The sequence below is a fragment of the Bidens hawaiensis genome, unplaced genomic scaffold (genome assembly GCF_021521415.1).
Source record: "Bidens hawaiensis isolate Kalapana, Puna unplaced genomic scaffold, B.hawaiensis_p1.1 tig00003570_1, whole genome shotgun sequence".
Lineage (NCBI taxonomy): Eukaryota > Viridiplantae > Streptophyta > Magnoliopsida > Asterales > Asteraceae > Bidens > Bidens hawaiensis.
The window spans coordinates 1,667,686-1,691,200 of record NW_027491203.1 but is presented as its reverse complement, the minus strand read 5'-3'; the positions used below and the strand labels follow the sequence as shown (position 1 = coordinate 1,691,200).

At 37.9% G+C, this 23,515-nt stretch overlaps 2 protein-coding genes and 1 pseudogene across 2 annotated transcripts; all 3 read right to left on the bottom strand.

Annotated features, from left to right (window-relative positions):
- Positions 1-8,732: 8,732 nt before the first annotated feature.
- Positions 8,733-10,790, bottom strand: LOC143623841 (uncharacterized; annotated as a pseudogene).
- A 512-nt stretch (positions 10,791-11,302) lies between these two features.
- Positions 11,303-16,965, bottom strand: LOC143623865 (membrane protein of ER body-like protein). The gene is made up of 3 exons (XM_077094672.1): positions 16,791-16,965; positions 11,994-12,055; positions 11,303-11,920 (listed from the first exon to the last, which is right to left on the bottom strand). Exons 1-3 carry the CDS (start codon positions 16,963-16,965, stop codon positions 11,447-11,449), a joined length of 711 nt encoding a protein of 236 aa, XP_076950787.1. The 3' UTR covers positions 11,303-11,446.
- A 62-nt stretch (positions 16,966-17,027) lies between these two features.
- LOC143623840 (uncharacterized) lies at positions 17,028-18,969 on the bottom strand. The gene is made up of 5 exons (XM_077094655.1): positions 18,813-18,969; positions 18,174-18,539; positions 17,975-18,076; positions 17,737-17,877; positions 17,028-17,116 (listed from the first exon to the last, which is right to left on the bottom strand). The coding sequence occupies exons 1-5, from the start codon at positions 18,967-18,969 to the stop codon at positions 17,028-17,030; spliced, it is 855 nt and encodes a 284-aa protein (XP_076950770.1).
- Between the last annotated feature and the right edge of the window lie 4,546 nt (positions 18,970-23,515).

The window sequence follows — 23,515 nt, the reverse complement described above, 5'->3', positions numbered from 1 at the left end:
CGGAAGAATCATGTTTAATGACGAAAGCAAGCGAATCGGAATCCGAACTGTGGCACAGGAGGATGGGGCACATTCATCTTCGGAAGATGAACCACATTGTCAGGAATGGACTTGTGATGGGCGTTCCCTTGAAAAGTTTTAACTTTGAAGACAAATGTATAGCATGCAAGAAGGGAAAGCAACACAAGAAATCCCATCTCACCAAGAAGGTCAACTCTATTGCCAGTACTCTAGAATTGCTTCACATGGATCTCTTCGGTCCCGTATATGCAAAAAGTCTAGGAGGTACTTCTTACTGCTTGGTGATCACTGATGACTACTCGCGATATTCGTGGGTATATTTTCTGAAATCGAAAGATGAGACGGCTCAAATGGTGAAGAATTTGATTACCAAAGTTGAGAACGTCATGGGTAAAACAGTTAAATTCATCAGGAGTGACAATGGAACGGAGTTCAAGAATTTTGAGATGGAGATCTTCTGTCTTCAGAAAGGAATTGAACACCAATACAGCGCTCCGTATACCTCGCAACAAAATGGAGTGGCTGAAAGGAAGAACCGAACTTTAATTGAAGGAGCCAGAACTATGCTGGCAGATTCGAAGCTTCCTGTGGTGTTTTGGGCTGAAGCTGTTGCGACAGCCTGTTATGTCCTGAACAGAGTCTTAACGGTTAAGAGGCTTAATAAAACGTGTTACGAGCTTATGCATGGAAGAAAGCCCAATTTGAGTGGTCTTGAACCATTCGGGTCCCCTTGTTCGATTTTGAAGACAAATTCTAAATTTGGTGAAGTAGCCGATGAAGGAATCTTAGTCGGTTATGTTGTTGGTACTCCCAACAGACGTGTCTTCAATACTTCGACCTGCAAGGTGGAGGTGGTGTGTAACACCGACATCACAAGTTACCAACCGCCAAAACCAAGCAATGGACCTGCTGAGCTTTTCGACTATGTTAAACTTTTTAAGTCTTTTAAAGTACCGTTTTTGGATGTTGCAGAAGAGGAAGAGAGAGTTGCGACGAAGATGATACTTGATGAGGAAGAAAATCTATTGCAAAGACAGCTGATTGATAAATGTCAACCTTCCTCATCAAACTCTATCGGTACCCCTGCTGCCTCGACTGAAGAAGAATTTTTCAATCCATTTCACTCTCAGCATGAAACAACCATTGACGAGCTCTCTTCTAACTTGGAAGACAATTTGCATGTCGGTTCTGTACCAACCACGAGAATTCATAAAGATCACCCTTTGGAGAATGTGATTGGTGATGTGTCCTCCGGTGTACAAACTAGAAGTAGCTTGAATGAGCACACCTGTGTTTATACAAGCATTAAGGAGACAGGAATAATCAATGAATGCCTGTACACCTGCTTTATAAGCCAGATTGAACCGAAGAATTATCAAATGGCTTTAAAGGATAGCTCGTGGGTCGAAGCCATGCAAGAAGAGTTGGCTCAATTCGAGAAGATGGAAGTTTGGACTTTGGTTGAAAAACCAAAGAATGTGCATGCGATAGGCACAAAATGGGTGTTTAAGTGCAAGAGAGATGATAAGGGGATTATTATAAGAAACAAGGCGAGGCTAGTCGTTAAAGGTTTTAATCAACAAGAGGGGATTGATTATAACGAAGTGTTCGCTCCTGTCGCCAGGTTGGAAGCCATAAGATTGTTTTTGGCGTTTGCTGCTTATGAAAAGATGAAGGTGTTTCAGCTAGATGTGAAGAGTGCGTTTTTGAATGGGAAAGTTGATGAGGTTGTGTATGTTGAGCAACCTCCGGGTTTTCCTGACCCAGACTTTCCAGATCACGTGTACAAATTGAGCAAGGCGTTATATGGATTACATCAGGCACCTCGTGCCTGGTATTCAACTTTATCGGATTACTTGCTCGAGAATGGTTTTGAAAGAGGGAAAATTGATAGCATGTTGTTCTTCAAAAGAGATGGAAGCGACTTCCTGCTGGTACAAGTCTACGTGGATGACATTATATTTGCTGCGTCAAAAGTCTCCATGTGTCAGGAGTTTGAAGCCGTCATGAAGAAAAGGTTTGAAATGAGTGCTATGGGTGAACTAACTTTCTTTCTAGGATTGCAGGTTGATCAGAAGAAGGACGGGATGTTCATTCATCAGACGAAGTATGTTCATGATGTGCTCAAGCGCTTCAAGATGGAGGACAGTTCTCCATATGATACTCCAATCTGCGTCAATCACAAACTGGGTGCTGAATTAGACGGTGATGCAGATGTGGACCCAACTCAATATCGGGCAATAATAGGTTCTTTAATGTACTTAACTGCATCTAGGCCTGATATAATGTTTGCTGTTTGTCTTTGTGCACGTTTTCAGGCAAATCCAAAAGAATCTCATTTGAAAGGTGCAAAGAGGATACTGCGGTATCTCAAGGGCAAGCCGAAGCTGGGGTTGTGGTACCCGAGAGGAGGAGACTTGGAGCTGGTCGCTTACACAGATTCTGATTATGGAGGGTGCAATCAGAGTCGGAAGTCAACAACTGGAGGATGTCAGTTTCTTGGTGGCAGATTGGTTTCGTGGCAATGCAAGAAGCAGACTTTAGTCGCAATTTCAACCTGTGAGGCAGAATACATGGCAGCATCCAACTGCTGCTCTCAGGTTCTTTGGATTCAACAACAGTTGCGCGACTATGGTCTGAATTTCTTACTTACTCCTATTTGCATTGATAACACAGCTGCTATCTCAGTAACTAACAATCCCGTGAAACATAGTAAAACTAAACATATTGACATACGTCATCATTTCATACGGTATTGTGCTGAGAAGAAACTGATAGTGCTTGAAAAGGTGGATACGCTTGATAATTTCGCTGATCTTTATACTAAAGCGTTTGACAAAACGAGATTTCAAAACCTTATTGAGCTGAATGGGATGATCAATCCCGAGTAACCATGTTTTTTTCAAGTTATTTAAAAAAAAAAAAAAAAGGTCACTATCGCTTAAAAATATGTCGGTTACATCGGTTTGATGGACTTGTCTTCGGATATGTTTTGGTCCTCATTTTCTACTTGTAAATTTTGAGGATAACCATTAACCAGATTACTGATTGTGACCGGGGCGATTTATGATGAGTTTTCATTCTTTCGCTTAAAATTAGTCGATCATACTTAGTTATAAGGACACATACTAGTATGTGGTCGGTCCAGCTGATCCATTGGATCTTCGGGATAGCCGTTTACCTGAAGACTTTGTTTTGGTCGGGGCGATTAATGTTAAAATTTTGAGAAAAAAAAAAAGGAAATGAAATTATTTTTCAAGTCTGTTACTTCGTAAGAAGTTCGTTAGCTATGTTTAACAGAAAATTGATCCAACCTTGGAAAATGATAGATATACTAATTCTGTGTGCTTAACTAGTGAAGTTATTAGGCTTAAAAGGCTTTAGGACAGTCATTGTATGTCATGGTAACTTTTTATGGTGCATAAAAGTAGACGTGATACAAACTAAATCTACTTGATTTTACGTGGAAACTCCTTAAGAGTTTTGCATGTCTTCATATATATCTTCCCGAATGATAGGCAGAAAAGCGATTACCCAGTCATACACGAGCCCATGTGTGTTCTGATTCCCGTGAAGATAGCGTTTCAAGAAACTGTAGTGATCCAGATTCGGGACTTGCAGTTGGTTTACTACTCTGAAGTCTATGTAAATTTGTTCGAAAAAAAAAAAAAAATTTGAGTTATTGAAACATTCTATAGCTGAAAGTGTCAAGACTTCTCAATCTTAGAGTAAGAAGAAGAACGGGAACCAGATGAAGAGTACTTACAACTTAATCAGACACTATGGGTCGAGGTCAATTCGGGGTGACTTGGGGAAAGCCAAATACGCTTTGAGGAGAGATAGGAGGCATCAATATTTCTGAGTTGTTGCCCACTTAAATTTTGAGGCATAATTGAACCTAACTCGTATCACAGAAACGATGAAAACCATCTTAAGTATATTACCTGCTTACAACCTGTTTCCTTATGTCATAATACAGCTAAACACGGATCTATGTGACAGTCACATACTTAGTATGATTCCTGTTCGGATCTTTTCTAAAACGTAGTAGTCCCTATCGAGACTGAAATTTGATCCCTTGTACTTTAATTCTTTAAATTTTTAAAGTTTTTGTACTTAGATAGTTTTATGATTTTTTAACTGGTTACTTAGAATTGATCATGTCATTTATTTCTTAAAGGGAAGTTTTAAAGAGTTAATTGAAAAATGTTCAAATTATAAGGTTTGATTTTGTAAATATAGGCGATGTTGTTAAACAGGCGAAGTTGTGAATAACTTCGCCTAGGCGAAGTTATCCGTAACTTCGCCTGTATAACTCCGCCCCTATATAAAGGATTTTAAGGGTCAACAGTGTTCATATTTTTCAATTCAGCGAACTTATACCCAGCGAACTTATCCGGAATTTTTCATCCGATTATCCTTTTGTTTCCGATTTCATTCATTGTTCAAGGTGTGTTCGGGTTCTATATGTTATACTCGATGTTCGATGTCGTCATTCCTAGGTTGTTTCGACACCTGGTTAACGACCTCGGACGTTCGAAACCTATACCCGATTTTCAAAAACTTGTTTTTACGTGTTAAGAACCACTTTGATCGTCTAGATAACCTTAACATCATGTTTTCCGGATTCCTTAATCACGAAATCATCAACTGCACGTTGTTCGATTAACCTTACTGTCGCCGATTCAGATTCAGGCGAACTTAAGGTTTAGGCGAAGTTATCCGTAACTTCGCCTGAGGCTTATCTTCGCCTGAGGCGATGTTGTCATTAACTTCGCCTGAGGCGATGTTGTGATGAGGCGAACTTAATATTAATTAGACGAACTTAAAGCTGAAGCGAAGTTGTTCCCAACTTCGCCTCATCTTTAACTTCGCCTATACAGAGTTTATCACAACTTCGCTCATGGTAACCAACGAACTTGTGTTATTCATTAACGTTTATCTAACTTTGTTCGTTTGTTGCAGATATGGCTGCAGTAGCTGGTGCTGGAGGTGCAGGAGGAGACGATGGTGACAACCAGAGGCAATTTTTCCCGGGTCACAATATGTACATCACCCTTGACCCGGAAGCGAGCGGCGTTGAGGATTACCGCGAGATTATTACTTTCCTCATACGCTCGAGGATTTTTCATGCTATCACGACGACTCTGCCGATATCCTTACCAAATATCGAAGACTTTTGGCAGACGGTAGAATACGATTGTCGTGTTGAGCCCCCGGTCATGCGAGCGACTGTGAACAATCAACAGGTTCAGTTCAATTCTGAACAGATTCGGGTGGCATTACGGTTTGGAGAAGAGACGAGGGACGACCCAACTGAGTTTGTGGCTCCGTTTCGTGATGGAGCGTTTCTCCGAATGGGCTATTCTGGTCCATTAGGCGATACACAGAGACGGAAGGGTTTTCTACTTGATCAGTGGCGCTTCCTTATGCACGTCATGATAGTTTGCATGTCAGGAAGGAAGGCGGGCACTGACGGTATGGGTGCGACCATGCAGTCCGCAATGACTGCACTGACTTACAATAAACGCTATAGTTTTAGTCAGATGGTCTTTTACGAGATCGATAGACAGAGAAGGGCGATGGCTCGGGAGCGGTTCATTATGTATCCACGTTTCATCCAGATGATATTGAACCATGTGGCTCCGAATCTACCTCAGTGACGACCAATAAGATACGTGGAATCTGTGAGCAAGCGTATCTTTGCTCAATGCCGCACTTCGAGTGCGAGGAGCAAGCCTGAGCGGCGTCCAAGGCATACTCCACTGTTTGGGTTTTTAATCAACCCAGAGTATGTTCCTGCTGCTGGGGACGAGTTCAGAGATCCTCAACCACGACAGGCGGGAGCACCTCAAGCTGTACCTGCTGCGCCTGTTGTGTCGGCTGCAGAGGATATAGATCTTGATGCTGTCTTTGGAGGTCAAGATTACTTTGATATGGACCGAGTTGATCCGCTGGAAGAGGTGCAGGTCTCTGCTGCACAGGGTTCGGGTGTGAGTGTTACTACAGCAGCTACGTCGATGGCTGACTCAGATTTGGATGAGATCATGAATGAGGGGAGACGGTTGATGGTGTCTCGAGAGAGAACGTTTGGGAAGAGAAAGAGAACGGAGGATGATGATGAGTCAGAAGAGGAAGAAGATATACATAAGCTGATAAGACGATCAAGACGGGAAAGGACAGGTGCAGGTATGGGAGCTGGAGAGACTTCAAGGATGGTACGTTTCGTTTCGGCTGCACTGTCTGGTATGTCTATCGTTCCTACTTCTGTACAGGTTACAAGTACAAGCGCTGCGGATGTTCCCGTGGTGGCTACATCATCTGCTGTCATTCCATCTACCACTACTATCCAGATGTCGACTCCGGAGATTGTGTCTCTACCACCTCCAACGCTTACTCAGTCGGTGGTTGCTGCACGATTTGTAGAGTCAACGGTCGTCACTACTGCAGGGTTATCAGGTATGGTACCACCTGCGGTTACGCCTGCTTCTGATGTCTCGCCTAAGCCTATGTCAGACTCAGAGAGAATAGCTTCACTAGAGCGGATCGTGGCAGAGCAATCGAAGACTATTCAACGCCTAGTAGAAGCAAATCAACTACAGTCATCCCTCCTGGTTGAGCATGGGAAAATTATAGATGCCTTGAAGGAGTTCTTGGCATCTCAGGGGGAGAGGAGCTGTAAGGGCGACGAGCTAAGGACGAAAAGAAGAAATGACCGAGACGATGATCCCAATGCATCGAAAGATGCAGGTGGTGAGCTGCCAAGAACTACTCTAGCTCTTGGTACTTCCACAGCTCAGGGGGAGTCTGCCGACGCGGCTGGTGGTTCTGGTGGTAATGATGTGGTGTTGGTTGATGATGAGAATATAGGTGATGATGTGATTGATGCGTTGAAAGAACTTGATGATGATATGTTCAGTGACGATGTGTTATTTGATGAAGATGTGCTGCCGAGTGATGTGATTGAGAAGATCGGTGAGCAGATTGAGATTGAGAATGAGATTGAGGAAGGAGAGATAGTAGAGGAAAATGTCGAACATGACATTCCAGAGGTTGAGAAGGCCGATATGGGTGATCAGACGGCAGTTGAAGATACTGAATGGGAAGAGCAGCCGAGGTGGAAGGAAGGATACGCTCAATGGTTCGTCAAAACGAAGAAACCGGCAGCCCTACCATGTTCAAAAAGAGTTACAATATTAAGGGCTATGCTGAAGCAAAGAAATGGATTATATGCTGGATTTATGATGAGCAGTTGCGGCTCTTCGTGATTAAACGATATGATGGAGTTCAGTACCTTAGAAGAATGTTGAGATCGTTAAACACACTGCCTGAATGTGAGGTTAAAGACTTAGCCAGATTGGGGTTGATCAATCGAAGTGATGATAATATGGCTAGAGTCATAGGGAAAATCGTATGGAAAGAGAGCATAAAGGAAAAGAAGTTTGAGCTGTTGAAACCACAGAGAGGGAAACTTGTTGAAGACAAGGATAGAGGTTTGAGAGCTGATGGAAAGCCTTGGATGGTTATGAAGTATAAACCAATCTGGTGCCTTAAAGAAGTACCGATGAAGCTTATGCCCAAGGATGTGCTCAAAGACCTAAAGTGGTGGTTCGTTGATTGTGAGCCAGCGGAGGCAGTGATGGAAGATGAGGATGAACAAGAGATTCTTAGAGTTTACAATCCGATGCATCTTGTTAACTTATCGCAAGCTGATCTGAAGGTGCTTAACTAGAAGAAAATCTTTTATATTCCAGCTTGGAAGGACGAAGCAAGAAAGTATCAACGAGTTGTGTCGGTGTGCGTTAGAGAAGGAGTGCACGCTTGAAGTTACAGGATTACGAGACAAGAGCTGAAAGATCAAGATATGAAGCTACTGCCAAGGGGGAGTCTGTTGGTGCATAAATGTCAGTAGTTCATATGTCTAGTGTCTGTAATCGAGTCTGTAATATTGTTTATGTATTTGTTTGTTTAAAGCGAAGTTGTTGACAAGTTCGCCTAGGCGAACTTGTTAACCAAGCGAAGTTGTTGACAAGTTCGCTTAGGCGAACTTGTTAACCAAGCGAAGTTATGGACAACTTCGCCTGAGGCGAAGTTGTCGTGTATTTATATAGGTTACGGCTTATAGTTTTAAAAGTTCAAGTTGTTCGTGTGAGTCAAGTGACGTGAGGTCGAGAGTCTGTAACTGTGATTATATCACGTGTTGAGTTATTAATATAACGTGTGTTTGTTCGTATCGTATTCGTGTGTTCGTGTGTTTGTGTACTACGTCCGTAACAATCTACACAGGGATTCCGCACCTGTGTATATCGGGATATCTCGTGTGATCCGTCCGGGGAACCTACAATTAGATCTCACTAGCGAGCATTACTTTGAAGATGATATGGAGAGTATTATTCTAGATAGAGAATATAGTGAGAGAGTGGGAGAGTAGTAATGAAGTGAGAGTAATGAGAAATAGAGTGAATGTGAAATGCATATAACTTTGGCTGGAATGTTCCTTTTATTTGCAGTCGGAGGCTTCTCTAGGGGAAAAGCTTGAGCTTCTTAAGGGAAAAAAGTCAACTCACCTTTCAGCTTGTGCGTATTGGTACATGTTATTTCCATGCAACCTGTGTTCTGCCCCTTGTCTGCTGTCACTTTTGTTTTATGATAGGCACCGGCTTTTCAGTATTAACTATTCCTGCTATTTCACTGTAGCTAGAGCTTCCTGATCAACTTTGGAATCTTTTTCTCCAAGTTTCTAGCTTCCCTGCCTCGCAGCTTGTGCCAGCTGCTTCTATATTCCTAAGCTTCCTTAGTTTGTAAGCTTCAGCTTGTAGGTGTGTAGGGGTACCCATGTCATCAAATAGGTTAGTTAATATCCCACTGTATGACGTAGCATTATTGTTTTGATTAACTAACCTCTCCACATCATTAGTATATTATACACCATCTCAAAAGAGTTATCACTATTATAGTGCTACCGAGTTACCGATTATAAAAAAACACTAGAACTTTGAGTTGAGTCCTAAGGCTATGCGTAGTGGAGGGGCTACAAATATGGGCGAATTGTGAAACGTGATGTCCAGTCACGTGACGCCCAGTCAGCAAAGGGTGAGAATTTGTTTTTGGGGTGTAATGGTGTAAGGGCTACAAGTTGGGCACACGGTATTTTTTTTCATTATTTTCTTTTTATAATTAAACTAATTAAATAAAAACCAATTTATTTAAATAATTAAATAAAAATGTATTAAAATTAAAAAATAAATACAAAAAAATACATAAAACTAAAAAAACACACCAATAATAAAAATAAATTATAATAAAAAAAACACACCACAACAAAATACAAATAAAAAAACTAATATATTCGTCTTCATCTTCGTCTTCGTCCCCGTCCTCCTCCTCGTCTTCGTCCTCCTCGTCGTCCTCCTCAACGGGACGATTATCCCACACGTGTTGAACCAAATCCGCCTTCAGTTGGTTATGTATATCACTTGATGTGAGCTGGTGACTGTTATACGTTCGTTGGTCTTGGGTTGGTTCAGAGAACTGTTCCGGAACGCTTTGTGGTATATAGCGTTGACATATTGCGTTTCTCTCGTCTTCTAAAATCATATTATGCAATATGATACACGTATACATGGCATTGCTCATTTTTGCCAACGTCCATACACGACATGGGTTTTTCACATAATGCCAACGTTTTTTTAGAACCCCGAAACACCTCTCGATATCCTTTCTACCGGACTCTTGCTTCTTCTTAAAATAATCTCTTTTTTCTTCGATCGGCTCTTGAAACGTCTTGACGATGATCGAGTACTCTGGATATATTCCATCTCCCAAATAGGAACCGTGACGATAGAATGTATCGTTGGCATAAAACGGTAAGACCGGTATGCTACGCTGATGTAATACTCTAGTACGGGTGACACGTTGAGAACGTTTATGTCGTTGTTGGACCCGACTGAGCCGAAGTAGGCTGACCAAATCCAGAGGTCGTGTGAACAAATGGCTTGAAGACTAACCGTTGGCACTCCATGGTCACCACGAGTGTATTGACCTTGCCATGCGGTTGGACAGTTGGCCCACTCCCAATGCATGCAATCTATACTCCCGATTATGCCTGTAAAAGAATGTTTGCTTTCGTGTACATCGTATATGCGAGTCAGGTCGTTTGAAGTAGGAATCCGCAGATAACGACGAGAGTATAACTATATTGTTCCTATACAAATAAATTATTAAAAAATATTTATATTAAAAACAATAGTTAATACAAACAATTTAAATTTTACCGATGCAAAAATTCTCCAACGCATCTCTCGTTGTTTTCTCAGCCATCTTTAAATACTCTTCATTGATATCGGTCGTGTTGCCGTATGCGAGGATGCGTAGAACCGAAGTACACTTTTGGATGGCGGAGAATCCTAAATATCCTCTTGCGTCGGGTTTCTGTTGAAAATACTTATACTCCCGCTCCATATCTCCAACGATGCGCAAAAATAAACGCCTGGACATCCGAAAACGACGTCGAAACATAGCGTCGTTATATGTAGGTGTGTCGTTGAAATAGTCCTTCATCAAACACTCGTTCGCTTGCTTACGATCCCGAAGGATATATGACCGTTTACGTGGTGCCGTAGACGGAGCAGAGCCGGACACCATGTTATTGGCGACGGCCCGAACCGCGTTCGTGACCTCTAAATGATCTTCCGCCACTCGTCGATGAATCTGATGAATTCTTCGACTCTCGTTGATTAATTGATCCCAAATCTCGGCAGAATTCGTGGAATCCGGGAACTCATTGAGTTTGAAGAAGTATGAAATGATGAAAATGATTGATATTTTTATGTTTGAGTTTGTGTATGATATGGTGAAAATGGTTTAATTGGTTTGATATTTATATTAAGTTTTTAATTTAAATTTTTTTATTTATCCGTTACCCAACGGTAACATTATTATATTATTGTTTTCATATTTAAGCGGCGACAATAATACCCCGCCCCCGCCCCCGCCCATTTATCGCCGGGGGGAGGGGGTGTTTGCGCCCAATATCTCCCTAATTCGTCCAAGCCCAAGCCCCACTACACATGACCTAATAGGCATTATTATTGTGCTACCAGTTTGTGTCCAACATAGATGTTGCCAAGGTAATAATTATCTCATTTTCCATGTCTTGATTTCAGTACGATGGGGTTTGTGGTGAAATTTCAATATGTTTACTTTAAAAGGGGTCTACTTGGATACAAATATCGATAAATTTAAAGATATATAGAACAAAATATTATTATAAAATGTACACAAAACACCTAAATTATACATTATTATTCGGTTTTTTCATTTATGATACATTCTCATCATGAAAATTTAATCAAACGAATAATTGAAAATGATTCATACAATCATGAGTGGCAAAACAAACTCAAACAATGCTGTTTCTGTAGTATCAAAAAGATGCTAAAGACGGGGAGGTGGCATGGGAGAGAAGAGACATAGCACCACTTGAACTCGTTTCAAACAACCCATACTCCTCCATCAACCTCGTAATAAGATTTCCAGCAACATAAGACAAACCAGCCACTGATATTGTGGTAGTAATGTAGTAAACCACAATTTTAAAGTACTCAAATATCGTGCACTTATTGATATAAGCCTTAAATATTGCTAATACCGAAACACACAGAAGAGACATAATTGCAACCACTAGGAGTGTTAAGTCCTTATCATTCGTCTCATGAAATGATAACCCGTATGCAATAGGTGGGACCATCCCGAACACAAGGTAAGATAGTATGGCAAAAAACGTGTGTAATGGGAAATAGTTTACTTGTCCAAGTAGCTCTCTGTACTTGCTAGTAGCTTCTTTGTTACTTCCTTGACTCGAGTCATCCTTGTAACAATCGTCTCTAAGGTCCCAAAGCTGAAATACGATTTTGTGATCACAAGAGTAGCTTTAAAAATTATAATATGTTAAACATTAGAGTTTTACTCACATTGTGCCCGATGACGAAGACCCCACCGATAAGACTTGCTAGTGCCAAAGATATGATGCTCACTACAACAAATAAGGTATTAGTTGTTAGGAATATTCAATATAAAAGAATTCACCCAGAATGATACAAGCTAGTATGTAGTATGTCAAATCAAGGAAGCCTTGAAGAATGCAATCAACATGCAAAAGCTATAAAGGACCCAACCGTCTACATGGACCTGATAATAGTTGTAGCCCTTTTATATGAAAAATGGTTTATCTGGCTTTATTAATGTCCTAGATTTATAAAATTAGACAAAATAAAACTGAGAGTGAAAGAGAAGTGGTCAAATATATTGAGCAAGTTGAAAGTGTTTTATGACATAGTATGATATATTTCCGATCCATATCCATATAATTATATTAAAATTACTATATTTTCTTTCTTATTTTTCTTAAATAATATTTTTATACCATGGATTTTGGATTTAAAAAGTTTTTTTTCTCTCTGTACAATTCCCAACGTTCACATTTATGTACAACTCCTCCGGCAGTATCAGTTGGAAAGTTTCCGACACCAGGTAAGTTTCTCTTCCCTTCTTCACCCCCTTGTCTCTACCACAAGCCCACCACAAACCACCCGCACGCCACCGCTCGAAACCGAAGGCGCGAGACAACGAGATTGTAAGACGGCCGGCGAAATTTTTTACGTCCTATTTATAGTTTTTGCGGTACACAGCCTGCCGATTACTCAGACGAGCAACTGGAGTGCACTACTAACAGCAGACACATACCGCAAAACCGTGACTCATTTTTGCACCAGATCTTGGGCTGCAACTTCAAGATCCATTTTTGCATTTGCATCAGATCGGATTGAGATCCAAGTTTCCGGCAAGATTTCATTTTTTTTCTGGCGAGGTATAAGAGAGTTTACGGCGAGATCTGTTGACGGCTGACCTCGTCACTCGTTGCTGGTTCTTTGCTGGGTTTTCATAAAACTTGGATTTAAAAAATACTATTACTATATTTGGATTAAAAAACCGGTTTATTTTCTGAACGACATCACTTTATACAAAATACTTGGATTAACAAATAGCATATATTTAATAAGGATATTATTATTAGAAGTATTATTATTGTTATTTTTATATTATTATTACTACTATTATATTATTATTATTACTATTATTTTTATTATTATTATTATTATTATTATTATTATTATTATTATTATTATTATTATCTTGATTGGGTGTTCTATTGCTTGTGTTTTTGTGATTACTTGCAATCATAGAGCGTAGGAACCATGACTATTACTTGAGACCATGTCCTGAAACGAGGGGTGTAGGAAAGGGTAAAGATAGGGAGTATATATTGCGTTTGGCTTCTTGGAATGTAGGAACACTAAATAGTAAGTTGCTAGAATTGGTAGATGTGCTTAGAAGACGTAGGGTTCAAATAGCATGCCTCCAGGAGACTAAGTGGAAAGGGCATAGAGGGGCTGAGTGTAATGGGTATAAGTTTTGGTACTCGGGGTCTGATGGAGCTAGGAATGGAGTGGGGATCCTAGTGGCTAAGGAACTACACACTAGTGTGGTGGGGGTGATAAGACATAATGACAGGATTATGGTGTTGAGATTAGTACTAGGAGAGAAAGTAGTGGCAGTAGTCTGCACCTACGCGCCTCATGTAGGCTTAGGGGACCAGGAAAAGAGAGAATTTTGGGATTGTCTAGACGCAGTGGTAGGGGGCATACCAAGGGGTGAGAGGATTTGTATAGGAGGTGATTTTAGTGGACACATTGGTAAGTCTAACGATGGTTTTCAAGCCGTACATGGGGGTTTCGGTTTTGGTGATAGGAATGAGGCCGGAATAGAACTCCTAGAGTTTGCGGTGGCCCATGACCTAGGAATTATAAATTCTTATTTTAGGAAACCCCTCAGTTGATTACTTTTAGCAGTGGCGGACGTGACACGCAAATTGACTACCTTTTGATGAGGCAAGGAGACCGACGTTGGTGGAAGGACTGCAAAGCCATACCTGGGGAGACAGTAGTGGCTCAACATCGACTGCTGGTGACAGATATAGGCTTTAGAAATAAGCTGACTGTTCGTGAGAAGAAAGGTACATCTAGAATTCGATGGGGAAATTTGAGGGACGAAAATCTCCTACTGTTTAAAGATAAACTCAGACTGCAAACTGACTAAATGGGGACTCAACTCATATATGGGAAGCTATGGCTACAAAGATCATTCAAATAGCAAAGGAGACTCTCGGGGTTACAACAGGAAAGACAGGTGGGTATAAGGAGTCTTGGTGGTGGAACGAGGCTGTACAAGATAAGATAAGGGATAAACAAGGGTGTTTTAGGGAGCTTATGAGGTGCACGAATGAGGAGGAGCGCGTGGAATTGAGGGAGACCTACAAAACGGCCAAGAGAGAGGCGAAGAAGGCAGTGGCGGAAGCAAAGAACGCGGCTTATAAACGGATGTATGAACATTTAGAAACAAAAGAGGGGGAACATGCTATGTTTAAGATTGCCAAAGCCAGGGAGCGTAGAAGGCGAGATCTAGGGCCGGTGAAATTCATAAAGGATACAGATGGGCATGTACTAGTCAAGGAGCAAGACATCAAGCTAAGATGGCAAACCTATTTCCACAATCTTTTCAACAATGGAGAGCTTACCAAGAAGAACATGACAACACAACCTCCCAACAACAACAACCGAATAACTGCTACTGCCGACGGATCACACGAGAAGAGGTGCAGACTGCACTTAGGAGGATGTGAAGGGCTAAGGCGGTTGGCCCAAACAGCATACCCATCGAGGTGTGGAAGTGTCTGGGAGAGGAAGGATTCATGTGGTTAACTACTCTGTTCAATAGTATCCTTAAATCTGGTAAGATGCCAGACCAATGGAGGAGCAGCGTTGCAGTTCCTATCTATAAGAACAAAGGAGACGCCCAATGTTGTGGTAACTACCGAGGAATCAAACTACTAAGTCATACTATGAAGCTATGGGAAAGAGTCATTGAGGTTAGACTTAGATGAGAAACTCATGTTACGGTGAACCAATTTGGATTCATGCTGGGGCGTTCCACCATAGAGGCAATACACCTTATAAGAAGATTGATGGAAAAATATAGGGAGAAGAAGTGTGACCTGCATATGGTGTTTATTGACCTAGAAAAGGCCTACGACAGTGTGCCACGACAGGTGCTTTGGGAGTGCTTGGAGGGTAGAGGAGTACCCATGAAATACATAGAGATAATTATGATATGTATACTAGGAGCGCAACAAGTGTCCGTTTCTTTTTGCAGTAGTCTTGGATGAGTTGTCAAAGTCGATTTAAGGGACGCTCCCATGGTGCATGATGTTCGTAGACGATATTGTGTTACTTGCTGAGAGAAAACAAGATCTAAACATGAGACTTGAGGAGTGGCGAACAACCTTAGAGACAAAAGGTTTAAGGATTAGTCGATCTAAGACGGAGTACCTCCACTGTGCTTTTGGAGGGGTAAATGACAATGAGGACGCACAGATTACCATTGAAGGGCAGGTGGTTCCGCAGGTAACGAAGTTCAAGTATCTAGGATCATTTGTTCAGAGCGATGGGGAATTAGACAGTGATGTGACCCATCGAGTTCAGGTAGGATGGGGTAGATGGAAAGCAGCCACAGGTATATTGTGCGACAAAAGTTTCCCAACTAAACTAAAGGGAAAATTTTAAAGGGTTGCAGTTAGACCTGCAATGCTATATGGAACAGATTGTTGGGCCATCAAGAAGGCACAAGTGCGGAAGATGGAGGTAGCAGAAATGAGAATGCTATGTTGGATGTGTGGGCACACAAGGTTAGACCGAATAAGAAACGTCGTGTTTCGGGAGAGATTAGGGATAGCGAACATAGCAGACAAGATAAGAGAGTGGAGATTGAGATGGTTTGGACATGTAAAGATAAGACAAACGACGAATCCTGTTAGATCCATAGAAAACATTACTATAGAGGGGAGAAGGGGTAGAGGACGACCTAAATTGACTTGGGATGAGAGGATTAAGCATGATTTGATAGATCTAAACATTTCCGAGGACATGGTTAAGGATATGAATTCTTGGAGAAGTAGAATTAAAGTTAAGGATTTTTAGGTAGAAATGAATACCTTAGGGCTTCTATTTACCTGATTTTAGTCACACGCCATAATAATATTTTCTCTACATAAATAGTATTATTATTACTACTACCTACTACTACTACTGTTGAACTCTGATTTCCTTTGTACTTCTTCATACATATGTACTTTAAAACTAAGGGTCTCTCTGGAAGCCACCTCTTTATCCATGTGGATAGAGGTACTGTGTGCCTACATCTCACCCTCCCCAGACCCTACTTATAGCTATGCTATTGGTGGGATTTCACTAGGTATGATTGATTGATTGATATTATTACAAGTTCTTTTTGTTTAACTCACAACCACTTTTAGAAAATATAAAAAACTTATGTAATGTGAACAATGTAAACCCAAATATATTGATAAACAGTACTATTTATATTTTCTTTTTTATCCACTTACTATCACATCTTATAATTTACAAAACCCCCTCTCAAAATATAGGAAACAAGCTACGACTGCTCTAACCTTCAAAAGTATTTTCTTAAAGAAACTAGATCATTATTGTAGGATACATCTATGACGTATCTAATATTGAATTTATTTAAGGACATTTTGACATGCAATGTCATGGCCACATGGGTTAATCCAACGACGTGTCCTATATTAAACAAAGGCCTAACCACTTAAACAAGACCATATCAAAACTCACATGTGGCAGCATCAGAGGCAACTGCGGATGCAACAACACTTAAGCTTGCAATAACCTCCAATAAACCACCATAAACAATACTCTTCAGGATCTCTGCAAGAACACCCTCATAACCAAGCCATGGCCTTCCTCTAGAAACAACTATGATTTTTGCATTATAAACACCAAAAATCATGTTAAAAAACGACACTTAATTATATATAAACAATTTGAGCTATAGATATGTTAGTTCGGTTTCTAGTCGTTACCTGGTTCATTCACAATATCGATTCTGGTATAAACAATTTCTGGATCAATAGTGGATGGCTCAGGTACTTCGAAAGTGCCTGTAAAATAAAAGGATTAAATTTAGGCGAGACTATATATAGACAAACTGACTGATTTTTTTTTTCAAAATTTATGTGATGCATGAGGCAAGCCAATAATGAGCTACTCTAGATCAGCTTGCTAAAAATTCCGAACGAACCATCCTTAGAATGCTCAAGTCTGAGCTTGAGCCTAGAAATAAGTCAGCTTGAGCCTAGAAATAAGTTTGTTCAATAATCGAGCTACACAACTCCCCTTATCAACCTGTCTCACTAGACTAAACTAGCCTAATATCTATATAACTTCTATTTTTTTATATCATATATATATATATAATAATCATTATTATCTATAAAATGATGATTAAAATAAATAACTAAATAATATATAGTATATTACATTTAACTTTATAATTATTAATATATAATAAATAATAGTAAATGTACATTAAATAATCAAAATGGTAATAAACCCGTCGATCCAAGTTAATTTGAGCTTGAAAAGTTACTCAAAAGCCGAACCCTAGCTTTAGTAATAGAGCTTGAGACGAGTCTAGCTCGAGCTCGAACTCTGTTAAATTAAACTAGCCTAGTTAAACCCATGAAACAAACATTCAAGTGTTTTGAGATATTGAACGCACCACTTCTTAAGATGGGCTTCCCTTTGAGATCTGTAGTCGGCTTTTCTTGAGTGGAAACTACTTGTTCTGATTGCTCAGGATCTTTAAGTTTCCGATTGCCTCGTTCCTTTCGGATAACCCAAAAGATGCTGAAACATGATTCTATTTGATTTGGAAGAAGCAGTAATTTCAGAATTAACGAAAATAAGACCAAAAACAATATATAATATAACCAATTTAGTTTTGATGCATATGTTACCATTGTTATCCTTTTCATCGGCTTGTGGCGGAGTTGCAACATCCGTTGTCGCATTTGGTACTCTTTTACGGAAGATGTCAAATGGCCTAAAACATCCGTTGTCTGTTTAAGAAAGTGAACGTACAATATATTAGATCCAGTTTCTATTAAGTTTGTAATAGTTGTCATACGTTAATTAGATGTAACAATATTGTTTTACCTGAGCAAGTGAACAAACTTAAGCATGATAACCATCCAACAAGTGGCCCCCCATCACGTTTTTGTTCGGGTTCGGGTTCAGGCACTACAAGCTCAGCTGGTTGCTCGGGTGGTCGATACGAGAGTATTTTCCTACGAAGAGTAACTTTTGTAATTTCAGATTTGCAATTGGGACAATGCATAGTATGTGTCGCAAGCTTCGGTTTCAGTTTTTCAAACTCAAGCTCGACTATCTCCTCTTCCAATACTTCTCCACCGTTTCTGGAGCTTTCTCCAGTTTCAACTTCGGTTGCAGGGATTTCGCTTCCGTTTGTGGTTCCATCAACATTGGCACCAATATCATCAAATGCCAAAATATCCGCAACGTCTGTATATGTTAATTAATTTCATGTTACATATACTAAACATTTGTCATTTGACAAAACCGTTATAATGTTTCAACATCATGCATAACCAAAATATAATAATAATAATAATAATAATAATAATAATAATAATAGTAATAAAAATAACAATGATCCCAAAACTCCCCCCTCAGAAGTTCAGATTAAATTAAGGCCTTGAGGGGCCATTTCTTAAGAACAAAAAAGAAATTTATATATAAATATATATATATACTATAATAATAAGTTTAAAGCACCTCCATTTGTGGCCAAACCATGGCCATTAGCTACTTCTTCGGGGTTATCCATGGCTTCTTTACCATTGTTAGCCAAGGTGTCGTCGGTGGCAATAGCTTTCAAGCCAGCATCTGCCTGTTCTTTCACATCTGGCCGCCATTGCTCCGCATCAGCCATCTTTGAAAGTTTTCTGCCTGACTACGACCACAACAATAAGCTTCCGCAGGTCTGCCTTGGGAAGGTTTTTGCTTATTGACTTTGGCGGATGTTTGGATCAAACATGTTATTGCTTTTATAGTTGTAACATGGATTATATTGATAAGAAACTAGCTACTTGTCAAAGGTTCACATTTTCTCCCACGAAATGAGCCCAGGTCAATTATTTTACTATAAAACTAATTATTTGTTACATCCAAATAATATATAATTTTATTGGACTTGATAATATGATTGCACTGAACTTCATAATTTAAACCCTGAAAAGGGTAGCAAAAGGAATACAAACCGTTTGTTAATATTACTGTTTTGAGTGTTGCTAAATGAACCATGTTATTTCGAGTTATTTTTCCCAAAGTGGGTTTCTTACATAAGAAAAAAAAAATAGTACTTATCATATATTTTAAATAAGTGTTTGAATTCCTAATTTTATAACAAAAAAAAACCAGTCATATCAAGTTCATGAACAGTTTGTTTAAAAATTATTTTAAACCATTTTAACATATATAAATAACTTTTTATTATATATGGAATAAAGGAGGTTAATTCAATTTTCATTAACTAACTTGTTTTAGTTTACATTCAATATTTTTAATTACGTTATATTAATTTGGAGAAACAGTTTTAGTTTTACAAGAATTAACTTTGAAGAATTAAGGTTGTCCAACCAGATTATGAAAGATAAGGGAGACTTCAATAGGAAACTTTAAAAAGTAGGAAACTGGACATCATATATTTTACATGTAAAAAAGTAATGTAAAGCTCGATTTAATATATAAAAATTAGTTTTAAAATAAATGTTTTTGAAGTTTTTGCTTATAAATACAAAAGACATTTCAATACAAAAAAATATTTTTCTAAAAATTGTATATCTTTTACCTTTTTTTAGCTGATTTTTAAAATTTATTTTTATAAAAACGACTTTTACATGTGTTTATATATAAAATCTTTAAAAAGATTATATAAAAATGTGTTTTTTCCATATAAAAATGAATTTTTTTTATGTATAAAACATGTCTAATTCCCCATTTTTTGTGGCTACCTTTTAAACCTACTACATGAGAGAAACTATATAAAACAATCTCTATTGGTAAATAATTTAAAAGAACATATACGGGTAAATACTTTTTGTAAGAACCCCATATAAAAAAAAGTTATGTTAATTTTCAGTTTTTATTATAGTACTCTTTTTTTACACTTTTTAAATCTATTTTTCTTATTTTAACTTTTTGTATTTAAGGTATCATTACCTTCAAACATTTTTGCATTTAATATCTCCTTTTAATATCTTGATTTTTTTATTGCTTTATTACCTATTTTTACTGTTATTATATTAAATTATAATTGTTTTATTAATATTAATATATTCATTCTTACTATAGCCATAATTATTATACACTATAGATAAATATTAGATGTTTGTATCACCTTACTCAACTACAGAGGAAAGGTGTTAAGCATTTATGGAACAAGGAACAAGTGAAGAGTTTTGAAGAATTGAATAAACGACTTGTTTATGCTCCGGTACTCACTCTCCCATTTGGTCAAGGTGGTTACGAAACCTGCAAGGATTGTTGTTTACAAAAGCAGCCGAGCCACACTGTAATAACTCGGACTTCTCGAAATCTATAATTTATTAAAACTTTAGTATTTTGGTTCGGGAGATTTTTACCGCATTTATCGAGGCAATTAACTATTATTATATTATTATCTAATTAATTATATATTAGGTAATTATAACTTTAGTATTTTGACAAAACCTACCCTAAACTAAACTATATCCTCTCTTTGTATCCACCTTCAAACATTAAGGTCTAAAATAGAAATTTTTTATAACCCATTTACATGAACGGGGCACCATGACTCGTATCCTGATCCAAACCCTAAATCACGAACCCGGTTATCAATTGTGAAGACTTAGACCTCAATCCTCGACATGATTATGGAAATTAAATCCTGGATCTTTTTGAACATACCTATTGCAGTCTAACCGACAACCAAATATGTTAATTGTAACAACTCTAGTTTTTCAAATTAACAATTTATATAAATATCTGACCCGTTTCGATCAATTTATAAGAATATCGCATCTAACAAATTGATTATTTTATTAATATTTAATTGTTTCATTTAATTTTATCTCAAGTGTATCCAATCTTCAAACTTCAAGGTCCAATTTGTAAATATATTATAACCCATATGATAATATGGTAATCGAGGACCCAAACCCGAACCCGTATACGATTTCTTGTACCCGAAGCTAATAAACACCGAATTTGGTTAGCAAATCTTCGTGTAATTGAAGATTTGATCTCGTAATCATTTATATCTATCATTTGCGGCCTAACCATCGAGTTAATTAGGAAACAATGATCAATAGGATGCGTATTTCTATTATTAACGAAACCGACTTCAACGATTTTGGGATTATACCTACAACGATATTTATATTCTAATTAATTTCGTCTGGACCATCCTCTCCTCGCCGCCAATCTTAACCCTAAGTTTGATTGAAATAAAAGGTCTGCATCCATCAATCCAGTTCGTTCTTCGGCCGCGGCTTCATCGTGGTCGTTCTTCATCAATTAATCATCGTGTAAGGTAATTGAATGTATCATCTTGATCTCCTTTAATTATATAACATTAACCCTAATCTTAATTAAACTAAAACTTAACGGATTATTCGATATAAGAATTAGGGTTCTTATGAGTTTTGGGGTTATTAAGAGTTCTGTATTTAATATATAATTTATGGATATTAAACATCTGGCACACCAGCCCAGTTGGCTGGTGTGGTTGTGTTAATCTGCTGAGCCGGCTGCCACCTGGGTTCAAGTTCCGTTGTCTTAATTGTTTTGCTATTTTTATTTTTTTGTGGTTTTTAAATGGTTAAAACAAATTATAATTCATATTAAATATAAACTAAACCTTATTTTATCAAACCGACCTCATTGAGTTTTACGTTCTCGAAAAATAAATCTTGTTATGAATTTTTGGTATATATATATATATAAGTACTATAAGTATATATATTGATAATAAACTCTATTTTATTAAAACCCGACACGCTAATTCACGTATTAAAAATATAGTTCAAGTATTTTATAAAAGATTATATTTTATATAAACATTATTATTTATTATCTATTATTTATTATTTATTATTAACAATAAAATGATATATAAATATATTAAAACATATTTTTAGTTTAAAATAAACATTAAAACGAATCTCTTTATATAATTCATCCAACAATTTTATAAATATTTATCCAAGTATTTTTATGTTGTTTATATAATTAAATCATGTTTATTACGATAAAACTTGATAATGAAATTTATAATAAAATAATGATATAAATAGTCTTTTGTAAGATTCAACTCAATCATCGAATCCCAAACCTTTATCTAATCTTAGTTCTGTTATTCCATTTATACTTACGTTCCTCAATTATCCGTTACTAGGACATCTCGTCGGTATTTCTCGAAGAGCTTGATCAATCACCCACATTCTTGTTATTATCTTATTCGTTTTTGCTCGTCTGTTAAGGTGAGTACCACATTCCCCTATTTTACTTGTTTTCCACGTTTTGGGGATATATGCGTAAATTTACTTTTCATATATACTTATACTTAAAATTGCAACTTTGTCTTATGTGTTAACAACTTATACCTTACTTGTTTATATGCTTATTTGCTTTGTATGCTTTCGCATTCGGAGAGATCCAACATAATCTCAGTCTAGTATGATCATACGCCAGTCGTTAGCCTTTGTGCTTCTCGACATCTCAGTTATACTTGCTCATTTGGTTAATTTGTTATCCTCATATGACTTGTTGCACTACTTATTTTTATACTATACTATATGTACATTTAAACTGGTGTGTTGCTCACTCAACCTTGTGTTGACAAACTATATTATTTTCAACGCATATGTAGGTTATCGTGTGACGTGATTATCAAGATTGTTTGAAGCAACTTAGGATGCATGTTATAGAAAAGATACAAGAATTTAATTTTGGATGTTTAATGTAATTGTTTATTTATAACATTGATGTACATGAATATTTGTTTTATTTGAAATTATTAAATAGATATTGAAACTTTTATTGTGCATGATAGTAACCTTGAGAGCTGTGACAATCAGTTCGCGCCCCGGAATTTCCGCCGTAGGTTGGGGTGTGACATTAATTATGTCTTCTTGATTCGTTTTTCCTTAATAACTAAGCCAACACCCCTATTAACCTTGTTGATCACGAAATCGACAATTATATTTCAATTAACTGTCCATATACGATCCTTATTATATGGCCGACTTTAACCCCCTATATAATTAGATTAATTTAATCATTTACTCATTCATCCATACCCTTTCACCGCCGGCCATTGTTTAATCCGTTTAACCCACTTCCGGCCATTATTCGAGGTAATTAAATATTTGGTTTTGATCGCGAGAAGATTCTTAACAAAATCCCCATAATTGATTTGATTAATTATAATGAGTTTG